Below are 18,257 nucleotides of genomic sequence, written 5' to 3' on the forward strand. Positions count from 1 at the left end.
CTTCATCCTGTTCTTTTGTTGTGCCGCGGAGTTCATGATGAGCTGATTCTGAGCTCCTTCTGTACAAGTTTTATTCTAGAATATTGGAACCTAATTACAGAGAAAACTTTTCATGTCTGTTCCTTGCTGCTGATGATTTTCCCGGGTTAGTGTTTGCTTGTAACTTGGGACTCCCTGATGCATTGGAATCATGTCACACCTTGTTCACACCACCAGACTGTTGTAGCACAAGTTCTTATTTAACTTCGCCTTGGTTATTTCCGTATCTTGGTATCGAGTGTGCCATTAGGGATTTATTGAACTTACGAACTTTGGAAAAAGAGAATAAACCTATCTGTAAATACCACTTTAAAAGGAGTCTGTCAGCAGCAAATGACTGTTCAAACCAAGCACAGCTTCTCCATGCACCCTTGGTGTGGCTGAGCGATTCAGTGCACATTCCCACTCACTTGTTTTCCATCCATCTGTAACGTGGCGCGGGACGGTAGCCATGGACGAGGTACTCTTCTCGTTCGCCCCAGCAGGTTACATCAAAGTTGGGGTCCTGGCTGGGTGTGTGGACTTGTGCTGTGAGGGCGCTACGCCTGTGCAGGCCGCATTTAACCGATGTTGCTGGTTTCCAGGACCAGATGTTGGACAGTTCAATGAGGGAGCAAAATAAAATTACTGGAAAAGTAATGAGCGCAGCATAGGGCTTTAACTGATTAAAAGCAGTGCAAAAATATTGAAAATGCATTCACCTTAGCAGGTTGCAACCTGCAACTTAATGTAAGTATGTACCAGCTGCTGCACAACCGTAGATCACTGGGATCAGGAATCAATGTGATGAGGAGTACAAAACGGTTTCCACCGCGCTGCCGGCTAGTCCACGTGGAGACACCACACCAATAGTTCCAAAAAAGGATTTTAAATCTCTTTTTATTAAATTCTTGTCTGTAACAAATTAAAATCAACGCGTTTCAAAGTTTTGCCCAACTTCTTCATCAGGATAAGGTAAGACAAGAATTTAATAAAAAGACATTTAAAATCCTTTATTGGAACCATTGGTATGGTGTCTCCACGTGGACTAGCCGGCAGCACGGTGGAAACCGTTTTGTAATCCTCATCTCATTGATTCAAAGAGGGAGCGCACCATTCAAAAATAAACTTTTTACTGAACGGGAAATTGGTAGGGAATACATGCAAGAGATAGCGGGTACACAGTCTTATGATCGTTTCCTTTACAACTCGACGCATTTTCCACACAGTTTCCTTCCTTCATTTCCTTGTTGTTCTCCATCTTGATCTTTACTCTTTACTTTCTCTACTTTTCCTCTGATTCCACTGTCTCTCACTACTTCACCACCACCCATCTCGACACTACAGTCCTGTTTAGTTCCTCGTCTTCTTTCCCCTTTAGGGAACTTTAGTGCCAGTATGGCCAGTACTTATGTTCTGTAATGCACTGGGACGCCCACCCGGGACATTCTACTCGTCTTATGTTCCCAGTCCTGTCTAGACACGGTACCTCCTGGTGTTATAAACTCTGGGCCTCAATGCTAGGTGTCCTCTCCCAGGACCCATCTCCGGAAATTTACTCTGTCTCTCAATCACTTCTGCTCTAGATATCGCTAACGCTTTTCTTTCGGTCTCCTCTCACTTTAGGGACACCACAGAATATGGCAATGCTTACAATGGACCTTAGGTCCTTATGCTAAGTACTCCAAGCCCTGTCTGACACCCTGACAGGAAGCTGTCACTTTCCCTTCAAATTATCCCCTCCTACCCTGGGCTAATCCCAAACATTAACTATCACTATCCCTATTGTCAAATTACACACATTATCAACATCATTAACATAAGTCACAATTCACATTATGCATCACGATTTAAATGACACATTACAACAATTTTACATTTTTCTTCAAGGGGGAATGTGGGCAACCTGTCCATCTCCTTATAAGTCTCTGGACCCCTTTTCATTGATTGACATATCTGGCTTTACAGAAGCCAAAGAAAGATGGATATATGAAAAACCAGTTGCTGCAAAGGTGCACTGAAGTGATCGGCCATGAAAAGGTGCACGGAGCAGCTGTGCTTGATTTGTACAATCATTATCTGCTGACAGGTCTAGTCTCCTTTTCCAATCTATAAATACCACTTTAAAGGGAGTCTGTGAGCAGGCTATTTAAACCAAGCACAGCTGCTCCGTGCACCCTTGGTGTGGCCGAGCAGTTCAGTGCACCTTCCCACCTAATTGTTTCCCATATATATGTCCTCCTTTGGCTTTCTGTAAAGCCAGAGCTATCAAGAAAGTAAGAGGGGCCCAGGGATGGATGGAAAAGAAGTAAATGGGAAGCTGCACTAAATTGCTCGGCCACACCAAGGGTTCACTGAGCACCAGTGCTTGGTTTGAACAGTCATGTTGTACTGAAAGACTCTCTTTAAATCTCTGTAAACAACAGAGAACTCTTTTTCCCGAAACAGTAACTTAAAAGGATTGTCCAGACAAAAATGCATAAAAAAATACAAATATGTGCCTTAAAAGTAACTTATGTAACTTTGTTTACTCGTGCCAGGTTCCCCAATTATTTGGTATTTGCTCAGCTCCACCACCCAAAACCAGCACTGTATGTGACAGTGGATAAATCGTGTTTTAGCTGAATGTTTTTGGAGGGGTTGAAATTTATTTGTGGTGTGACGACCCCTTTAAATATCCATCCCCTTTAATAATGCTATGTAACAAAAATTAAAAATAGTTCAACCAGCGGAATAGAATATGCTCTCTGATCTCAGTGATTGACTGCAGTGCTGTCGATGTAAACCATAACAGATACCAGGAGCAGTGGTGGAGACCTGGGCAGGATGAGTAAAGGACAGGGGTTTTTTTGTTTTTTTTTTCGTTCGTAACGAACTGCAGCAGGTGGGGGGGGGGGGGGTTCTGAACTAAGAAAACCCCTTTAACAAAAGTGCAGAACTGTGACTAATGCAGAGATGGTTCAGCCACCAGTCTGATATTGATGGTCTATGGTCTAATCCCGAAAAAAAAAACACTTTTAATGTAGAAAGGAAGCTTGACATAATTTGTTTAACCCCCGCATTGTTCTGATTTCAGGGTTACCTTGAAGAGTTGGTCCGGCTGAGAGAAGTTCAGGTCTCGGATTCTGGGACTCAGAACAAATTGTTACTTCAGAGGATTAAAGATACAGAACTGAACCACAAACTGGAGAAGGAGCAGCTGGAGTACATCATTGTGGAGCTCCAGGACCAACTGTGAGTATGAGAGAAAATGTCTTAAAGGGAATCTGTCAAAAAGTTTTGGTCACTTAATCTGACGTCAGAATAATGTAGAGACAAAGACCCTGATTCAAGCGATATTTCACTTACTGGGCTGCTTGCTGTAGTTTTTAATAAAATCACTGTTTTATCAGCAGGAAATTATCACTAGAGGACTAGTAAAGCTGCTGCCAGGTAGTCCAACCCCGCCCCCAGCACTGATTGGCAGCATTCTGTGTACACTGTGCAGAAATGTGCCAATCAGTGGTGTGGGCGGGGTTATACACTCAGCATTCAGAGAACTGCTAGATCTGCAGCAGGGATTTTATCAAAACTGCAGCAAGCTGCCCAGTAAGTGACACATCGCTGGAATCAGGGTTTCTGTCCCTACATCATGCTGCTCTCAGATAGGGCAGCAAAAACCTGCTGACAGATTCCCTTTAAAAAATTACCAAGGAAAAGCCATCCTGATAAGAGAAGCCATAGTTACCTGCTCTTGTTGATCTATGGGAGTCCCAGTCTGAAGCTCAGGCTGCTTGAGCTCACGGGAATGTCTAGACTGGATACAACTGTAACAGCTTCTCAGCTGTGAGAAGCAGTTTTGCTGCACTGGTTTTTAAGTCTCTGAATGTAGCAAGAACATTCATTTTCAATAACCGCAAGCAGAGATCTTGCAAATGGTGAGAAATTGAAGCGCTGAGTATGCCATGTTTGAGGCTGATTTCCTAAAACGTGACCTATCTTTTTCAGTAAGCGACGTTGTGCCGCAGCTTGACTTTTGTTTCTTTTTATGTTAACATTTGCTTTATAATAGTTTGCAGTGCTCTTTTGTAGAGATGTGCAGCCTAAATGTAATTTTCTTGTATTATTCCTCCTATCTTATTGCTGTTATTGCAGTGAGTTACGGTATACTTTTGAGAACTTTTGGCTCGTTATTGTCATCTCAGTTGTAGACCATTATTATACTTGACTTGTTGTGCAGCAATCTATTTATTCTCTTCATTTTAGACACTGAACATATATTTTAGGCACCGGACTTTTAAAGCCAAGAATGTTTCAGAGAGAGCCAGTGTTTGGCTACAGAGATCTGGTGATGGGGCATCATGATTTCCAGATTTGGAGTATAGCTAGCTCAGTATAATCCTGGGAAACCCCTTTAACTCTAGAGATGTGTAAAGGGAAGCAGGGCAGATCTGTAACAGAAAACTTCAACACTTCTAAATGTATATTATCAAATTAAAAGTTTTTTTTCACCCATTTTCAATGGGACAGTAGGAAAGGGGTTGTCAAAAAATCAAGAAGTGTTGCCAGTACAAAGCCCTAATGCTGCAGTGGAGGCGCACCGGGACCGGATGGGACTGATAGGCAGAACGTCATCACTTCCAGTACTATTTCTACTGGAGTGGCGGGGATTTTTTTTGGCCTAAAAAGCATTGAATGTTTTTATAGGTAAATAGAAAATATAATGTATAATTTTGAATACAAAAAAGTTAATGAAAAGTGAAGTTTCTCCATGTTCCCGGAGACTTGCCCGTACTTGGTATGCAGCTGGTGTGCTGTCCATGTCTCTCCCGATGGCTGCAGACCATCTTTTATAGCCTCATCTAGTGTTTGTGGACTCTTGAATTGGGCCGGTTATTGTTATTTCTGAGTGTAGAATGTGGGGAGTATTTTTCTGGTTAGTAATTATCTATCAAAAGTCAATTTCCTTTTATCTCTCTTAAAACGATGTTTCATCTTGGTAATTGGCCTGGGGGGATGCGCGAGCACTGCTGCGTTATCATCCGAACCAGCTCCGGATGAAGAGAACATGACGTAATGTTATATATATAATCGACTTTATCTACCGTGAAATAAATGTACATCTGAGTCCTCGCCTCGGTCTGTCACACAGAGACCACCACAAATAAAGAGATATTGCTCATCTTGCCATAGGCACCGAATGGCTTATAAATCGGTATAGATACAAAAATGTATGGCCCTCTCTGTGCTCATGAAGTGACTAGAGCGGAGTTGTAGTACCACATGCGACCTGTGCACAGATGTGGTGCTGATTTTGGATATAGACTACCATGTTTTTCTAAAGGCTGCTCAATTCTTTTAAATGGGTACTCCGCTTTGTTATTAAAGTTCATATAGGGAAGGTAATATATCTGCCGGATTGGAAGAAATTACGTCACGACCACCAGTGCCCTGACCTCAGAAACCACTGATAGTTGCCGGATCGGAAGAAATTACGTCACGACCACTAGTGCCCTGACCACAGAAACCACTGATAGTTGGGTCAGGTGACTGGTGGATGGGAAGTCATTGCTTCCGGTCTGATGGAGACTGTCGGGCCATGAGTATTGGAGCAGGAAAGTGGGTTTTAGTGGCTTCTTTTTTTCTCCATAAATACGGGAGCATTTCCCGACTTATACCCCAAATGAAGGGCTGAAGGTGATGTGCAAAGTGGATTTGTGATTTCTTTTAGACCTTTTTGACCTAACATTGGAGGATGACATGACATATAAGCAACAAGGCATATATGCAGCAAATATAACCCCTAAGATGGTGCCCCTATTGATCTGGAGCTGGGTTATAGGTGGTAGAGACTTCCATTCTGAAGCCCCATAGGTCCACAAGGTGGTGAAACCCCAAGTAAATACCCTTTATTCTGCCCTTTTACTATGTATTTAATCAAAATCAAAACTTTTAAAGGTTTTTTTTTTGAGGCATGGTGCGGTTCATGTTAGCAAAAAAATTCTATGTCATCTGAGAGGACCATGTGCTAAGACTCTGATTCCAGCGATGTGTCACTTACTAGGCTATGTGTTTTTGTTTCAATAAAATCAGGGGTTTATCAACAGGAGATTATCACTACAGGACTAATTGGCTCATGCCTCCTAGTCTAATCCAGCCTCCACCACTGATTGGCAGCATCCTGTGTACATTGTCTTTTTAAAGGAAGCTGCCAATCAGTGGTGTGGGCGGGGTTATACAGAGCTCAGCATTCAGAGCTCTGCTAGATCTGCAGCAGAGAAAACTGCGATTCATTCGCAACTGCTGCACCCAGTAAACTAAGTGGCACATTGCTGGAATCAGAGTCTCGGTCCCTATGTCATACTACTGTCAGATTACATATAAAAAACTTGCTTACAGATTACCTTTTATGTATAGGATGCAGTGGCACTTAGTGGTAGAGTGTATTCTCCACTCAGGGATGATGACATGGACAGTAGTTGGTTAGGAAACAAATTTACTCACAAAGAGGCAACAAGTTTGATGGTTGCAAACGATCTCGAGAGAGAACAGCTTGAAGTCCATTATGGGTGGCTAAATTTCAGTCTGCTGGTTGATGCACTCTTCACTCACAAGAAGGACCTGGGCGTCTTGGTTAACAGCAAATTAAATTGGAGTGCCCAGTGTCAGGCAGCAGCTGCAAAGGCAAATAGAGTCATGGCATGCATCAGAAGAGGAATAGGGGCATATGATGAGAACATTGTTCTTCCTCTGTATAAAGCGCTGGTAAGGCCGCACTTAGAATATTGTGCACAGTTCTGGGCTCTGGGGCTCAGGAAAGACATATTGGAGCTAGAGAGGGTACAAAGGAGGGCGACTAAGGTAATAAAGGGAATGGAGGGACTAGAATACCCAGAGATGTTATCAAAATTAGGCCTATTTACGTTGGAAAAGAGAAGGCTTAGGGGAGACCTCATAAACATGTATAAATACATCAGGGGGCAGTACAGAGATCTCTCCCATGACCTGTTTATACCAAGGATGGTGACAAAGACGAGGGGGCACACTATGTGTCTGGAGGAAAGGAGGTTCCTGCACCAGCATAGAAGGGGATTCTTTACGGTCAGAGCCGTGAGACTCAGGAACTCTCTGGGAGAGGAAGTGGTGATGTCCAACTCACTTAATGAGTTCAAGAGAGGCCTGGATGCCTTTCTTGAGAACAATAAAATTACATCTTATGCTTAGTGATAGTTAATTAATCCAGGGATTTAATCTGACTGCCAGATTGGAGTCGGGAAGTGAATTTTTCCTCAGTGATGTAAATTGGCCTATACCGCATGGTTTTTTTTTTTGCCTTCCCCTGAATCAACGCTGCGGAATAGCTGCAGTGCACAAGAAATAGGCTGAACTGGATGGACGCTTGTCTTTTTTCGGCCTTATAAACTTATTATAAACTATGAATAAACCTCTTTGCTCTTCTTCGTGGTGGAAATCCTCACCCTGTCTCTCTGTAATGGCGGTTCTCTGATATAGTAGTCTCCCTAACTTAGAACAAACTACACTAACCTCAGTACAACCTGGAGCTTTCTATTTTGTTCCTCTGTAGTTGCCGCTAAATCAATGGGGTAGCACATGATATATATAGCCAGCACTCCTCACCCCCACTACTTGCTAGCTATGGCGCAGACTTTTTTTCTGTTGGGCTTTGGAGCTCTCTTCAGCCAGCCACCTTTTTATATTATTTCATTCTAGGGGGTGTGGGTGGGCATCGGCATGCCGACACCATGCTACGCTCTGACTCCGCTAGGTCCCCGACAACAATCAGTCTTAATAAGAAGCCCCTCCTACCCAAAACCGGTGGCATTATCTGACCAGGAATTTTCTATCACTTGCACCTCTTATTTGATCTTCTTCAGATTATCGCACATCTGTCCTATTTCAGTCTCTGCAGCACACATCACATAGCAGTAATCAATTTACATAATACATACATTGATCTATAATAGGGGAGTACACAACATAAAATTACACAATATAACATTTGCAAAGATATGGCATATGCAGAATAAATAGAATACCAGGTGTTATCTCCTTCTGTAAGGAGGGGGTGGACTCATTTTGAACCCTCTTACAAGCTCCTAGTGATCTGCTCTCCCACTTAGAATGAATATTCCTCTCTATAAGAAGTATTTGAAGATGAAGATGCCCGGCCAATAAAACACTTAACCTTTCAGAGAGAAATGTTTCCGACAGCGCTTTATCTCGTCAGTGCCACTGATTGATTCAATGTATTTTTATTTTCTTATGTCTATGAGTCATCTAAGTCTAAAAAGCACTTCCATTGTATGAATGGACTTTATTGTCAGTGATTGAAGTGCGGCGTTCGGGAAATGGTTGCCGATGGATTTTATTTGAGAAAAAGTTTTGTGAAGCCCTACTGCAGAAGTTACAAAGCATGCTGAGGGTAACCCAAGGCAATAGGCTTAGTAGGCCTGTGACTATAGACTGTCCTGGGGTAAGGGCACAAGGTGAAACAAAAAGTTTCTCACTTGATGAGGTGGATTCTTGAAGCTGTAGGCTCGTTTGAGCAGCACGGACTAATTGTGTTGGTGCAGCAGAATGATCAAGGTGGGACAGCAGAGGTTGTTGTTCCACGATGGCACCTGTAAGAACCAAGTTGGAACCCTGGGAGCCGATGTAGCTGATAAGAACCAGCAGTAACAGGCGTAGTACAATTGTAGTCCATAAGAGGGAAGAAAAGACATCTACAGTACGTGAAACTGATGTAGCCAAGCTCAGCCGCACAAACGGCTCAGACAGATCTCACCCTATAATATAGCGGAGTTGCACAGGAGGTTCTGAGGCAGAACTGGTTCAGAGATTTAGCGAAGTTGACTCTGCATTGTAGCAGAGCTGAGTTTGCAGGAGAGTCCAATATTACAGAGCATACACAGCGATGTATCAGTTACCCAGTGATGTAAGCAAGAGTAGCAGAGATGGGTTTGCCTTAAAGGGGTTTTTCCCCACAAAATAAATTTCCTTTTAATCAATATATCTTGGAATAATAATAACTTCCACAATTGGATGTGTTTAAATAAAATGTTCCTGTGCTGAGATAATCTTATAAATGTGCCCCTGCTGTGTACTGTGTAATGGCTGTGTCTGACCGTGTACGGAATACGGTCTAATCATATCACAGCTACTGAGCAGGGGAGGAACAAAAAGAGACTATGCAGACATTACAGCACCGGATCACAGCTGATTCGTATTGGGAGGTAAAACATTTCCCTGCCTGTTTTTAAGCAACTAGATGGTGGCCCGATTCGAACGCATCGGGTATTCTAGAATATGTATGCGGCTGACCGTGTTAGTGAGGACCGGGGAGCGGCGCTGCCTGTGCGGGTACTTCCGCTGCGAGCAGCTGACCTCCATGTGGCTACCGTCGGGAGATCAGCGGCTAGGGCCGCTAATCTCCTGATGGCAAGTGTGAAGGGAGGACCAGGGAGCGAGGCTGCCGGCTGGCCGCGACCAATCAGAGAAGTGGTGTTTTAAATTTCGTGCCAATATCGCTGATTGGTCGCGGCCGCGACCAATCAGCGGACCGTGTTAGTGAGGGCCGGGGAGCGGCGCTGCCTGTGCGGGTACTTCCGCTGCGAGCAGCTGAGGGATGACCGGCTAGCGCCCGCCATCTTGTTCTGAAATCCCGCGTTGCTGATTGGCCGCGGCCGGACCAATCATCGACGCGGGATTTCCTGGACGGACAGAAAGACTGGATAAGCCGATTATATAGTAGATGTTTTACTTCAACGAAAGAATCAACTGTGATTCCATCCTGTAATGTCTGTATACTCTTTTGCTTCTCCTCTGCCCAGGAGATGTGGTATGATCAGACCATGTTCCTGTACGGTCACACACAGCCATTACACAGTACACAGCAGGGGAACATTTAGAAGATTATCTCAGCACAGGAACATTTTATTTAAACACATCCAATTGTGGAACTTATTATTATTCCAAGATCTATTGATTAAAATGAACTTTTGTTCGTGGGAAAATCCCTTCCCTTAATGACGTGGGCAGTATGAGTACGCCCCACGTCATCACCCCCTGTTTAGCGTGGGCTCCGGTGCTGAGCCCACACTAAGCCAGGCAAATGTCAGCTGATTTATACAGCTGACATGTGCCCGCAACAGCCGCGTGTAGAATCGCGATCCACCCGCAGGTGTTAACCAGTTAACTGCCGCTGTCAATCTCTGACAGTGACATTTAACATCGCCGCCCCAGAAGCGTGTCATTGGCCCGCCCATTGGTGACCCCATCACATGATCGCGGGTCACCGATGGGTTGGCATGACAACCCGGGGTCTGTAGCAGACCCCTGTGGTTGTCATATTCAGATTGCTATGAGTGTCACCTAGTGGTCGGCGCTCATAGCAAGTGACCACATGTGCTGCATACAGGCGATCTGGCAAGAGCTGCTTCTAGTCTCCCATGGATACTATAGAAGTAAGCAAAAAGTGAAAAAAAAAAAAAGTTTTTAAAATTTTTTTAAAATATAAAAGTTTAAATCACCCCCCTTCTGCCCTATTCAAAATAAAACAATAAGAAAAAAACACATACACATATTTGGTATCGCTGCATTCAGAATCACCCAATATATTAAAATAAAAAAATAATTAATCCGGAAACGGCGTAATGAGAGAAAAATTCTAAACGCCAGAATTACGTTTTTTTGGTCGCCTCAACATTGCAATAAAATGTAATAAAGGGTGATCAAAACATCGCAACTACCCCAAAATGGTATAAATAAAAACATCAGCCCGGCGCGCAAAAAATAAGCCCTCACCTGGCTCCAGATCACGGAAAATGGAGACTCTGCAGGCCTCGGAAAATGGCGCTTTTTTTTTTTTTTTTTAGCACACTTTGGATTTTTCTTTCAGAAACAAACCTATACATGTTTGATGTCTATGGACTTGTAATGACATGAGGAATAATAATGGCAGGTCAGTTTTAGCATTCAGTGACCATGGTAAAAAAAAAAACAACTTTGGAATTGCATTTTTTTTTGCACTTGGAATTTTTTTCCCGTTTTCCAGTACACGACATGGTAAAACCAGTGGTGTCATTCAAAAGTACAGAGTAACAGAGACACTTAACTCTACTTATTCTTTATTTATATTATTTATTTTTACATCATGCTGGACTCTGTATTAGAGGATCAGTAAGGTGTGGACAACCCCTTCAAGTGCTGTAGATGGGCATCAATTGAGGTACAAACAGGAATATGCAGTGAACGATTTGACTTTTTGCGAAGCACATCACAATATTGTTATTTTTTTATACTTCACTTTCATGCCATTTATGACTTACTGTCCACACCTGAATGTCATTGGGGTTTTTCTAAATAGGTCCAAAATTTTAGGGTTAGGTAAATTTAAATACATCTTTACACCACCACTAGGGAGAGCTTACTGCGTACTGCGTTATTATTGAGTTGAATGTGTAAACAGTATACAGTCAGCTCTTGAGCTCCCTCTAGTGGTGACAGAATATTATCAATTCCTTTGGAGTAAAAATTATCTGACTCCAGGGGGATTTGTAACGGTCTTCGTAACTTTACCACTATGTCTATTGTGGCATTTTGTAGCTGTGCAATAAAAATCTAGAACTTCATCCACTAAAAAGGTCCAATACTGACCTTAACTCTAATGCCTTGTATTACTACTTCTCCAGCATTTAAAAAAGTTTTATTCTGGGCATGGGTGCTCGGTTACTTCACCAAGACCTAAGGTCAATGAAACATTTCTCATTTCATGAACTCACGCTGGGCAATTGTCTGTGAATCAGCACGATTTTTTCCTTTTTCTATGAGAAAATATAAAGAGGTGTAATTATAATAATCAACAACTGGATGGAAAGTTTCTTTACTGTGAGCTTCTAATTATCAGAAGTGCTTAATAGCTGCTTCTATCTAGCCCAATGAAGAATTTGGTCTGCATAAAATAGTGTTACCTTTTTGAACATCTTTTTACATATTTAATGCCAATTCCAAAAAAGTTGGGGTACTGTGTAAATGTAAAATAAACAATGCAATGCAAAATGCAATTGTATTCTGTTCACCACAGAACATAGACCACAGATAAGAAGTTGAACATTGGACATTTTTCCCTTTCATTGGCTGAAATGTACAAGGTCTTCCCTGAAATAGACATTGTCTGGATGGAGCAGATGTTATTGTAAAACCTCTATGTAATGCTCCGCATTGATAGCGTCTTTGTAGATGTGTAATCTGCCCATGCAGTGGGCACTAATGCAGTCCGGTACCATCAGATATACAGGAACTGTGTGCTGATAACAAGCAGGATGGTCCCTCTACTCTTGAGTCTGTAGAAAATGAGTTGCGTAGTTTCCATGAAGAATTTCACATTTTGATTGATCCAACAACAGAGCAGTTGTCTATTTTAGCTTGATCCATTATAAATGAGTTGTGGCCCAGAGGAGACTGTTCTGGATTCTTTTGATATTCAGCTTCTTCTTTGCACACTTGCATTTATGGATTGCATGACGACCTATGATCACAGACAATGATTTCTGGGAATATTCTTGAGCCCATGCAGTGATCTGCACTACCGAACCATGCCTGTTTTTAATGCAGTACCGCCTGACTGTTCATAGATCACGAGCATCCATTGTGTACATGGATTTCTCCAGAATCTCTGAATCTTTTGATGATATTATGTACTATTGTCACGGGTGTGTCAGATGTGACAGACAGTCGCCCTGCAGTTGGTTGCAGGAGATCTCTTTGTTTGGCATTACGGACACATTCTTGGAAGCTGTCTTTTTAGGACCCAGCGGCTACCTTCCTCTTTTTAATTAACACCCTGGCCTCGGTGTATAAATACCTGCTGTTTGCTAGAGGGAGGTGCCGGCAATACTCACATGACCCCTGGTGAAGGCTTGGAGCAAGTGCATTACTTCTTCCTCTCTGGTGCTAGGAGGACGTGTGTTCATCTCTCTGAAGTCGACTAAAGCTAAGCTATCTTCCCTTGTTTGTTCCCCCTTGTTGTCTTTAGTTGTCAGTGGGGATCAACTAGCGCTCATTCCCTCCCTTCCCTAGCCAGGGCCAAACGCCAGGAAAAGACAGGGCGAGGTTCCTATGCAGCGACTGGTGCGGAACCAATATAGGGACGTTAGGGGAGACCCCCTTTCCCTAGAGTCTGGGCCCCCTTTTCCCCTTTCCCTTCGTGTTGCACTTAGTCTTTCCTACACCTTGCGTGACAACTGTAGATATTCTTTACAATTTTATGTTGAGGAACATTTTTCTGAAATTTTCACAATTTTTAGATGCAGATGTTCACATATCGGTGACCTCTGACCATCTTTGCTTCTGAGAGACTCAGCCTCTCTAACATGCTTTTTTAATCCATCCTTAATCCATACTCATGTGAATTAGTTGATAATTGACCCTCCAGTGGTTTTTCATTAGTACCTCTTATTTTTCCAGCCTTTTGTTAACCCTGTCTCAACTCTTTTTGAGATGTGTTGCTGCCATTAATTTCTAAATGAGTTAAGTTTTTCAAATGAAATGGAAAAATATCCAACGTTCAATTTCTGATCTGTATCCACCCACTTCCATTTTATGAAGTTGTGAGAAGTTGTTTGAAGCAGGCTCATGTGCTGAGCCTGCCCCATAATTGGCGGGTGCAGTCTATTTTTCCACAGCAGGCACGCACGGATTGTATTTAGCTCTCATCACAGCAGTTTAACCCCTAGATTCTGTGGTGAACAGCGACCGAGGCATCTAAATGGTTGGATAGAGGTTGCTCCAGTCTCACCCTCATATGTGATGTGATCGTGTGAACCCGATGGGGTTGTTATCATGGCAGCCACCTTTGCTATGTGTCCAGAGGACTTCTATGAACGCCCGCAACCTATCCTAAGATTGGTTGTGGTTGGGACAGAATATTCCTTTTTTGGATTTCAGCTCTATGATTTCAGCTATTGAAAAAAACGTTATCGCCGGCACAGACTGAACTTCCTGAAGCTCTAGGGAAATAATAAGGTTGTTGTACTGCCGCTTTGAGAAATGAGGCCACTTACGGCAGGAGAGGAGTTTTTCTACTTCTTGATGTCGCTTCACCTCAGTAAATTCAGACTCAAAAATTCAACTTCTTTTGTCGTGAACTGAAGGAGTTCCTCAGTCTGAAGTATGTAGGAGTTGTGAAAGCCCTTCACGACAACGAGAGGTGGAAAGTTGGAGAGCAGCGATCCTGATAGGAACATCAGCCGCTTGTGATGAGTGGAAAAAGCTAATTACTGTCGTCTCCAAAAACCATTAGCGTTCTGTCTATAGACATAAAAGAGATGAGTAACCATTCCCTCTTGTTAAAATATTGAGCAGAATAACTCTGCTGCTGAATAATAATCTAACGCTGCCGTATTCCGGATGACCGGGGAAACAGATCTGTGGCTATTACAGGTTACATGCCTTGTAGATAATTGGCTGTCCTATTTTTATTAAAGGGGAACTGAACCTCACATTCATCAGAAGATGACCTTGGTTCTTACCATGAGTTCGTTTATTTATTTATTTTAATTGGTCAGAATCTGATCTTAAGGAAAAAAGTAATTATAAGTGATCTATCGGAAGTCCTGATCCTGAGACCCCTACCGATCGGTCCAAGGAAGGGGAAGAAGGGCTCAGATGTACGCCCCAACGGAGACACTGACGTTTGGGTAAAATGCAATATGATCATAGCCTTAATTTTAGTACGAGTTTTCAAAGATGGTCATTCACAGAAGAGTTGTTGACCAGTTTACCCACAAATATGGAAACCTAACATCTCTAAACATTGTGCCAAATGTAGGACTTGGCCCTCCTGCATTCAGAAACTCATCTCTGCTACACCTGTATGTGCCTCTATGTTTTCCCTATCTATAGTGCTTAATAGCTCGTGGATCTTGTCTCCTACATTGCCAAGGGTGTTTTTTTTCCGTTTGTGCATCTTATGTAATACTGAATATCAGGTTTGCAAACAAATCACATCCTTTTCTCGATCTGAAGAGTGCCATCTGTTTCCTTATGTTCCCTTGTGATTTCCTCATTGTTTTCTGAATGACGAAACCTCGGTGTATTTATTATGTTGAGTGCCGTATATTGTAACGTAGAAGTTGAAATGTCACATGCCACACACAGGAACGCTGGCATGTTGATCTATCAATCAGTTCATAGTATATAGCATTTGTGCTCATCCTACAGTTCTGCGTGACTTGGGTAACCCTCAGCCACTTTTAGGACTACATGACTATAAAAACTGTATGGCCTAATTGTTCTAGGTTTTTATACCCAATATGCCATAAATCACATCTAGTCATCTCCGATTCCAACACCACTTATGGTCCCAAAGTTGTCTCGCACTGATCCTTGTACTAGACCCAAAGTTGTCTCGCACTGATCCTTGTACTAGACCCAAAGTTGTCTCACTCCGATCCTTGAACTAGACCCAAAGTTGTCTCGCTCCGATCCTTGAACTAGACCCAAAGTTGTCTCACACTGATCCTTGTACTAGACCCAAAGTTGTCTCTCTCTGATCTTTGTACTAGACCCAAAGTTGTCTCGCTCCGATCCTTATACTAGACCCAAAGTTGTCTCGCTCCGATCCTTGTACTAGATTCAAAGTTGTCTCGCTCCGATCCTTGTACTAGATTCAAAGTTGTCTCGCTCCGATCCTTGTACTAGACCCAACATTGTCTCGCTCCGATTCTTGTACTAGACCCAAAGTTGTCTCTCTCCAATCCTTATACTGGACCCAGAGTTGTCTCACTTTAATCCTTCTCCTAGACCCACAGTGGTCGAGCTCCAACCCTTTTGCGGGCACCGAAATTGTTTCATTCCAATACTCCTCCTGGCCCCAAAGTTGTCTCACTCCAACTTTAACCCTTCAACTGACCCCAAAGTTGTCTCCCAGCAAGTAACAGTTGCTTATTACATAGACAGATAAAAAACCCACTAATAATAAATATGGCCTTGATAATAATGCAAATGAAGCAAAAGAGGGACCTCCCTCATCATGAGCCCGCGTTCCCCTTGTTAATGAATCATTGTGCGAGCATTTCCACTACTGCTGTGTTCAAAGTCTATGGGACCAAATTAACTAATTAATGCTGTTCTCCTCTATTTTCTTCAGTCCTACAACCAATGAATAGATCAGCAGCGCTCATATCCGACAATGGCTTTGTTCAAAAAGGGGATTCGAGACCCCCTTCTCATAAATCATCACATAAGATTTTCCTGTAGGACCCAGTGATTTGTCTGCTGCTGGACATTTAACTTAACAGTTAAGAGTAACATAAGGATTGACAAAGGATTCTCTGGTGGGCCAGTTGTATCCTTCTACACCTAAGTAAAAGATTGAAAAAGAGACTCACTGTAAGACACCGTTCCCCTTTTATTAAGAAGAGGGAAAAAAATGGAAAATAAAGCATTGACTGTCAGTGCACGGGGAAATACAGAAAGGAATTTTTTCTAATTTTTATTGAATTTCCCTGCAAGAACCGCAATTAAAATTGTACAATGCTTAGAGAACTCCTACACAGAATGTATGACAAAAGCTTCGCCCACGTAAGGAATTGCTGAAAGCAGATTGAGGTGAATTAACAGCCTCTATGGCATGTGCCAAAGGTGGAAAAAACAATGCGGCCATCCAATGGCTTCTACAGCTTATGCGGTACTATAATTCACCTTGTCCTATAGTTACCCCTAATGATTGAAGTTCTAGACATCTCATGGACCTATACATGCACCTTCAGCTCATTATTATTTGCTGGGGCCACTGCTGACATCATTGCATTTTATGGAAATATAATAAGGAACCCTTAAACTTCTATCTACATTACATTGCAATAGTTTCACCTTGGTGTTTGGGTTCTGGCAACCATTGAAACGCTAAAAACCAAGTATTGCCAAAAATTCCGTTTGCACTTTGGGACTGATGTACTAATCCTGTCTAAAGAGCCTAAACCAAGACTAGAGAGTCCTACAATGCACAAAAATTATTACAGAAGTCCATGATGGATGATAAATTTGGAGGATACAGGTCCTGCTCATCGTTATTGGCACCCATGAGGTTCAAGTACATAATTTGGAATATCTCCTGAAAAAGATGAATCACATGAAACAGTTATTTTGTATAGAGACTCGTGTTAAATACAAAAGAGCAAATGATAAACAATAATTTAAAACCAAAAACAATGGGAGGGAAAAACAGAAAAACCTAAAGCTTGCTGTGACACTGGTATTGGCACCTTTACATTCATTTAGTATGGAGACAAATTTTGACTCGCCTGTGGTAAATCACAAAAGAGATTCTCCTGTGATTAATTGTCAGTGCCCATGTGACATGAATTAGCCAGTGAATGATGACTTCACTGCTTTAAAAAGCCACATGGTAGGCCCTGTTCCTTTGTCACAATGTGAAGCCAAAGTAGCTATCTGAGGACATCAGAACTGCTATTAGCAAACACAAGACTTCCAAGGGGTATAAAGCAATCTCCAAAGACATCGATATCTCAGTTTCAGTAGTGCAAATGGTGGAAAAAAACACCACGTCAAACATTCAAAGACCTGAAGGCCAACCTGGAACGGTCTGGGGTCATGGTTTCAACAAGTACCATACACTGCACACTAAACCAAGCAGAGCTTTATGGGTGAAGGCCAAGAAAGAAACCATTGCTGAAGAAAAAACATAAAAAGGAACGACTGATTTTTGTCAAAGAGTACCTTGACAAACCTCAATTCTTCTGGGAAAATGTTCTGTGGACAGATAAAACAAAAATAGAGCTTTTTGGCAATGCAAAGCAACAGTTTGTTTACATACGGTGCAATGAAGCTTATAAGGAAAAGAACACCTTACCAACAGTTAAGTATGGTGGAGGATCCATAATGCTGTGGGGTTGCTTTGCTGCGTCTGGTACTGGAGTCCTTGACTATATCACAGGAATTATGAAATTTGAGAATTATCAAGAGATTTTAGAGTGAAATGTCCTACCTAGTGTAAGAAAACTTGGTTTGAGTCGAAGATCATGGGTCCTCCTTCAAGGTTGTTGGAAGACCATTTCCGGTGACTACCTCTTGAAGCTCATCAAGAGAATGCCAAGAGTGTGCCAAGCAGTCATCAAAGCAAAAGGTGGCTACTTTGAAGAACCTAGAATATAAGACATATTTTCAGTTGTTTCACACTTTTTTGTTAAGTATATAATTCCACATGTGTTAATTCATAG

General features: G+C 42.3%; 1 protein-coding gene across 2 annotated transcripts in view; it reads left to right on the plus strand.

The window, feature by feature from the left end:
- Window positions 1-18,257, plus strand: part of RUNDC3B (RUN domain containing 3B) — a 181,577-nt gene that overhangs the window by 122,475 nt on the left and 40,845 nt on the right. For both annotated transcript variants that reach the window (XM_073677439.1, XM_073677440.1), the window contains exon 8: window positions 3,095-3,252. In XM_073677439.1, coding sequence (XP_073533540.1) covers window positions 3,095-3,252 — 158 coding nt within the window. The remainder of the gene's footprint in view (window positions 1-3,094; window positions 3,253-18,257) is intronic.

The sequence above is a fragment of the Phyllobates terribilis genome, unplaced genomic scaffold (genome assembly GCF_046119375.1).
Source record: "Phyllobates terribilis strain yellow unplaced genomic scaffold, ASM4611937v1 Scaffold_4__5_contigs__length_816908805, whole genome shotgun sequence".
NCBI lineage: Eukaryota > Metazoa > Chordata > Amphibia > Anura > Dendrobatidae > Phyllobates > Phyllobates terribilis.